This window comes from Cotesia glomerata, linkage group LG3 (assembly GCF_020080835.1).
Source record: "Cotesia glomerata isolate CgM1 linkage group LG3, MPM_Cglom_v2.3, whole genome shotgun sequence".
Lineage (NCBI taxonomy): Eukaryota > Metazoa > Arthropoda > Insecta > Hymenoptera > Braconidae > Cotesia > Cotesia glomerata.
This window is the reverse complement of record NC_058160.1, coordinates 9,533,979-9,540,883: the sequence shown is the minus strand read 5'-3', so window position 1 is coordinate 9,540,883 and position 6,905 is coordinate 9,533,979. Positions and strand designations below refer to the sequence as shown.

The window sequence follows — 6,905 nt, the reverse complement described above, 5'->3', positions numbered from 1 at the left end:
GTCATCTTTATTGCATTTTTTTTTTTTTAATATCAGTGAATTTTACTTTTTTGTAACTATAAAAATATAAAATTTTTATTTGTGAATTATCTAAACTTCTTCTTTATTTTAATAATTTTTTTTAAAATCATTAAGGTAAAAGCCCCAATATATGATCACTCCATTCATTTGTATACCTATATTTGTGAATATAGATATACAAATACATGGAGTGATCATATACTGGTACATGATCATATATTGGGGCTTTTACCTTAATTATAAAAATTTTATTTAAAATTTTTGTGATTGATTTTTTTTTTATCTCAAGTGAGAAAAAAAATTAATTATTAAAATAGGCGTAAAAAAAAAATTTTTTTTAATTATCTTACTTAATTAAATATAAAAATTAATGATGACAGAATATATATCATGAATGAAAGTATTTTAAAATCAATGGGGTGGGCGTGTGTCGACATAAAGGTCATCATCCGTGACGTCCACGTGTTATTTCTATCGCATTATATCATTTGTTAGTAAAATAAATTGCAATAAAATAATTATTTTTCTAAAAAATTTATAAAATTTTTTTTCATCTAAAATACTTTAATTAATTTCTTTTTTTTTTTTAATTTTTTCTTTCTATTTTATTTTTATATATAAAATAAAATAAAAAAAAATACTAAAGTGAAATTTCTTTGTAACTAACACATTAATATTTCTAAAAGAGGGGTAATGTGGGTCGATAGGGGGATATATAACTACTCGATTATGCGAATGTCCATACACAATAAAAGTAGACCATCAGGCAGTGTCAGCTGCTCTTGAAAATTATAAATGCTGTGTATATCCTCAAGGGGGTCCATAGTGCTTAGGGATAAGTTTTTAAGTAATGAAAACACGGGGGAAAAAAGAGGGTGGTTTCTCCCTACAAGGAATAAATAATAAGTCATCATCTTGGAAAAAAAAGAGGGTCTAGTTTTGCATTTTAAATACTGAAATAATCATCAATAATCCCCCTCCCCTCTTCTAACCATTTTGACCATCTATCTCCACCAACTCAACTTTATCAGACCAACACCCTATCTGCGTGACGTTTGCTTCTTTTCAATATGTTGCATTGTATCAAATAGTTCCTTGTCCCTTGCACTGTCCCCTTCCCTCGTCCCTGATCACCCTTTTTCACTTCTACTTTCATTCCAGTCACTCTTCGGCGTTATTATTATTTATCTAATAAATTACAAGGCCCAGGATCGTTCGGACGGATCTGCAAGACAACTTTATATCATAAAAATTTTTATTTATTAATTTATTTGTGATTGTGGTGGTGCTTAGTGATTGTGATTATTAATATTAAATGTATGAATTAATTTTATAAAAATTATAAATGAGTCTATGCTCCTTGCGTTCACAGCGGGCTTCCATGTGCCATGTTTTAACAATTCATAAGGCACGCGGTGAATGCTAAGAGCGGACCATAATCAACAATTATCTCCACAAGGATTATCTTCAAAATAAATAAAATATTTTTTTTAATACGTCAATTAAATATTTTTTAAAAAAATTATTTAATTAATTGATAATAAATATTTTTTTAATTATTTATAAAATAAAATTGTTAAGATTATTGATTATTTATGTTAGATTCATTTTTTTATAAGATATAATTGTATGATAAAAAAAAAAAAGGGGGCTTTTATAAGCAAATAGCATGAGGGGGTTTTATATTGATCAGAGTTTCATGAAGATACCAAAGAAGAGAGTGAGATCAGAAGGGCAGAAAATAAAATAAAGAAGAGATATATATTTGGAAAAGGGGATCGAGGTTCTCCTCCATCATCAAAACGATGGAAAGTTTAAGGGTGGACGATCGTTACCCAGCAACCCTGGATGGACCTATGCAAGCTTCGGTCCGAGTAGACAGGGTGCCGCCAAACTTTATCCCCCAATAACACCCTTTGTATATTTATTTATTTCGTAAATCCCAATTATGTTTATTATTAAAAAATTTGTATTAATTTGTTTATATTTAAATATTCCTGTTATAAACATATATATATTTTTTTAATATATGAAATATTAGGAATAAATTGTATATAAAATAAAATAAAATTTTAGTTATTATAAAAATATATCATTGAATTTAATGGAAAAATTTTTGCAATACTTGTACTTATGTATTCATTTTATATAAAGATGTAGATGACTAAATATACTTTTTAATAAATAGATAAATAAATAAAGAATTGAATTATTTATGGGAGAAGAAAATATGACAATATTGCAATAAAAGGGATCAAGGGGGTGAAGCAGATTCTATGTATATAATATCTGCAGAATAGATGAGTAAGTTTTGAGGGTTGTGTTGGGTGTCCGTATGTATGTATGTATGTATGTATGTGTGTCTGTGTATATATGTATATAGAAAAAGCTGCCGTTGCCGAGATACTAGCTGGAGATCAATACAATGTCGCTAGGCAACGAGTCTCCAGCGATCTACTCATCTACTGAGCGGTGAGCGGTACGCGGTCCGGTCCGAGTAGACAGGGTGCCGCCAAACTTTATCCCCCAATAACTATTTTCATCCTTCTGATCATCTAATCGTTGGCATCGCGGACTCTCACTATTTTCAGTACTTTTATTGCTGAAATTATAATTGACATTAAAGTTAGCTGCCACTTGACGATTTTTTAATTTTATTTAACAAAAAAATTGCATTTTTTATATTTTTAAATTTTTAGATGTCAATTTTTTTTACCATAGTTTATTTTTTATAAAATTCTTAAAATTATTAAATATATATTACATTAGTTAATAAATCAACTGTCACCAACACAGAGAAGAATATACTTCTTTTGAAAATTTATATATTAAATTGTTTATTTTATCAAATGTTTGTCAGGAAATAATTTTTATTTTTTTTCTGTGGTTGAATTTTTTTAAAATAATTAACAATATACTTACCTTATATTCCATAAATTTAGTAATGAATGATGATAATAATAATATATTGTGTGACTAGGGATGAAACAAAACGATTTCAGACCAGTGAAGTTGCCTGCCCGAGCGAAGCGAGGGCTGGCATCACTCGGTCTGAAATCGTGTTTCATCCCGCGTCACACATTATATTTTTCATATAAGTTGCATTAAAAATGCTAGTTTCAATGCCTGGAGCCAACCAGAACTAGATAGTTTCAGACGAACAGCGAAAATACCATTTTATTATGAAATTTATAATAAAATAGAAAGTAATAGTTTATTTTTTACCAAACATTATTCGTAAATTGACAAGTTTTCTTTTATCATTCTTATTTATGCTTAATAACAGAATTATAATATGTCAGTACAGTTAACGGTTAGAATGACAATTATAAAGGTATAAAATAAACAAACAATTGATAAGATTGAAAATAAATCTGCAACTTCACCTTGCGGACAGAAAATCGTCATTTTCTGTCCGCCGGGAAGAAATAATTGATACCTGCCCGGCACAGTCGCATTGGTCTGAAATTGTCTAGTTTCGGTTGGCTCAACAGGCATTGAAACTCACATTTTCAATGCAGGTTATATGAAATAGTATATTACATACCTAGGCCAGTAAAATAAGAAAAGTCTCAGATCACATGTAATTGTTGGCCGAGGCGAAGCCGAGGTTGACAAACATGTGATCTGAGGCTTTCTTATTTACTGGCCAAGGTGTGTATACTATTTTTCTGCTCGACGTAGCCGGAATGTGGCAACTTTGTTTAGCGCAGCGGCCAGAAAGTTGCCACTTTCCGGCCGGAGGGCAGAAAAATAATTTATTTTTCTTCCTCAAAATTGACAGCTTCCACTTCTTTACAATTATTATTAGTATAATTTTCTTTGCTTATGAATAATTTCTTCTTTGTTATTTTGAGTTTATTGTTTATGTTAGTTAGTTAATTACATATTTTTAGCTGAATTAAAATTTGACAGGTGATCTTATTAAATCCTCTAAGTTATTATTAGCACACTTAACCAATTTTGTTAAATAAAACGATTGAATAATAATTTGATTAATTTTACCGTTTTAACTAGCTTTTAAAGAAGTATATTCATCAACAATGACATCTTTGATATTCTTATTCATTATAATTAAATAAATTTATAACCGACTAAATAAAATACAAGTATAGATTTTCATTTTTTTAGTTTGTATTTTAAAATTTTTTTCAGGTTAATTTTTTTTCTTCTCGTTTGTAAATGCAAAAACAATTTATCATAGTATGGTAAATTCTCTTTTTTTTAGAAATCTAACTAACCGGCTGCCATTTTGTTAGTTTTACAATAATCATAACAATAGTAGAACATAACCTATACTTTGCGGTCAAATATTTTATTTGAATTTCAACACATTAATTAACAGTTTAAATTAATAAAATTTTTTACTCCATTTTCCAAGTTTGTCAATTTCTTCTCAAACAATTTATTTTCAATTTACAAGCTTATTAAACTTTTAATTAATAATTATTATCAATTATTATCTTTAAAAATACTGTGGGTGTAAAAAACAAATATAATTTATTTATAATAAATCGTCAATAAATAAAGGTAATTTTAATTGCATGCTTTAATTTTATTATTATGATTTTTTTTATTTAAATATATAAAAAGTGTACTAAAACTAATTTAGAATTAAAAAAAATGTTCCAGATGAATTTATGTCGGTTCAATCGTTATTTCACAACAAATACATCATTATGGCAATCATCAAGCAAAAGCTTACTGGAAAAATTACGTAAAAAAACAGGATACACATTTGTTAATTGTAAAAAAGCATTACAATTACATGACAATGATGTTGATAAGGTTAGTCTTTATTTTTGGATATTTTTATGACACAAATCAGCTGACATCTGACAATTTTATTAATTTTCATTACAAATTTATTTAAAAAAAAAATGTTGATAAAAAATTTGCATTAAATTAGTCGACATTCAAAAATTTCTTTGATTGAAAAAAATTTGACATAGAAAGTTTGAAAAATTTTAAATGCAATTTTTAAAAAATATTTTTTTACTTATAATTTTTATTGATTAAAAAAATCAAAAACAGTGTTTTATATTTTTATTTATTTAATTTAATAAATCTTACAGGCAGAAGCTTGGTTAAAACAACAAGCTCAAGCTTTGGGATGGTCAAAAGCTGAGAAATTAAAAGGAAGAACAACAGCCCAAGGATTGGTAGCAGTTATGGTTAACAAAAATCACGGCGCATTGGTCGAAATAAATTGTGAAACAGATTTCGTAGCTCGTAATAAAACGTTTCACAGTTTTGCCGAGACAGTAATAACATCTGTTGTAAACTATTCATCAAAATTAAAAAATTCAGAAGCCACCGACACAATTGGTGGAAGCCACAAATTATTACTAGACGCCGAATTATTAAAAGAAATATCAGCTGATGATGGAAAAAATTTATCCGATCATGTCGCTCTTACTATCGGAAGTGTTGGAGAAAATATTTATATTAAACGTGCACTTTGTATGAATGTTAATCAAGATTTACAGTTAGTTGGGTGCACACACCCAGCTCCAGTTCATCCATTGCCAGTTTCTTTTGGCAAATATGGAGCTCTGTTAGCTTTTAAATCATCACCACCAAATAAATTACTGGGAATGCAGCTTTGTCAACATATCATAGGTTTTTTTTTTTAATTTTATATTAAAAATTTTTTTTTTTTAATTTTATATTAAAAAAATTTTTTTTTTAATAATATACACAACTTATTAATTTTATTTTTTTTTCATAGGAATGAATCCTAGTAAAATTGGACACCCAGATATTGATGCACCCAATAAAAATTCCGATGATGAATCAACTCTAATTTATCAAGAATATTTACTGGACCCATCTATCGATGTCCAGCAGGCATTGTTGGCTAATCAAGCTGAAATAATTGATTTCGCAAGATTTGAAGTTGGCGAAAAACAAGATTCACATGAAACTGACTCAGATGATGTTCAAGTTAAAGAACCCGTTAAAACCTGCGGTTAAAATATTTTAATTACATTTATTAAAAATATGATTCATAAGTTTAAAAGGAATTCTAATTGTTTAATACAACAATACCACTAAATAATTGATATGAAGTAATAAATAATTTACAGTTGGAAAAAATTATAGTTGTGTAAATTTAGATTTACTGTTACGCTTATGATTATCAGAAAGATGTCCACAGTTATTTATATACATTCTTTTTTTTAATTTTGTAGTAAAATTTTTATTAGTAAAAATTTCAGTAATTATTTACAAGTGGGGTCAACCAGATTTTGGGCCATAACTAGGTGAAAAATTAACATTTACAAATTTTTTTTTTTTATTCTGTTAGTTTTTACGGCGGATTTATGATAAAAAATGTCGTGAAAGGAAAAAATAAAGATTTCAATAGCTTTTTTGCCTTCAAAAGTTGGAAAAAATTTTGGCTCATGTTTTTGGATAAAATTTCTATTTTATTTTTTTTTTTTTTGATATTTTTTATATATTTTTTTTAAAAAGTACATTTTTTTAGAAATTTTTAAAATTTGTTAAAATTTTGATAATCAACTTTTTTTTTTTTAATTGTTCATTTTTTTATGTATTTTTCAAAAAAAAATATATCAAATGGATATTTCGTTCAAAAAAATGAAAATTAAAATGGTTGACCCGACTTGTAAATTTGTAAATATTTACCAAAATTTTACTTTTTTAGTAGAAGTTTATGCAAGAAAAAAGTAAATTAAAAAAAATTTTTTTAATACAAAAATTCATTACTTAGTAAGTATATGTATAATATTTTTGTTCAAGTTACTCAAATAATTTTTTTTTGAACAATTAATTAAAAATTTCAAAAAATCATTTTTTAAAAAATATGAAATTAAACAATTTGTTAATTAGAACTTTAATAAATATATTTAATTATTCAT

General features: G+C 26.7%; 1 protein-coding gene across 2 annotated transcripts; it reads left to right on the top strand.

The window, feature by feature from the left end:
• The first annotated feature begins 4,493 nt into the window (after positions 1-4,493).
• Positions 4,494-6,139, top strand: LOC123262216 (elongation factor Ts, mitochondrial). 2 transcript variants are annotated; one of them, XM_044724364.1, is made up of 4 exons: positions 4,494-4,551; positions 4,654-4,809; positions 5,097-5,643; positions 5,753-6,139. In XM_044724364.1, exons 2-4 carry the CDS (start codon positions 4,654-4,656, stop codon positions 5,995-5,997), a joined length of 948 nt encoding a protein of 315 aa, XP_044580299.1. In that variant the 5' UTR covers positions 4,494-4,551; the 3' UTR covers positions 5,998-6,139. The 2 variants fall into 2 exon arrangements, with proteins under 2 accessions (XP_044580299.1, XP_044580298.1); XM_044724363.1 differs by having other exon boundaries at positions 4,501-4,551; positions 4,634-4,809.
• The last annotated feature ends 766 nt before the right edge of the window (positions 6,140-6,905 follow it).

Bases quoted from the DNA above. Each gene is read 5' to 3' on its own strand.
- LOC123262216 (XM_044724363.1), top strand. From the start codon at position 4,645: ATGTTCCAGATGAATTTATGTCGGTTCAATCGTTATTTCACAACAAAT. The intron at 4,810-5,096 runs GTTAGTCTTTAT...TAAATCTTACAG, and splicing joins ATGACAATGATGTTGATAAG to GCAGAAGCTTGGTTAAAACA. The intron at 5,644-5,752 runs GTTTTTTTTTTT...TTTTTTTCATAG, and splicing joins GCTTTGTCAACATATCATAG to GAATGAATCCTAGTAAAATT.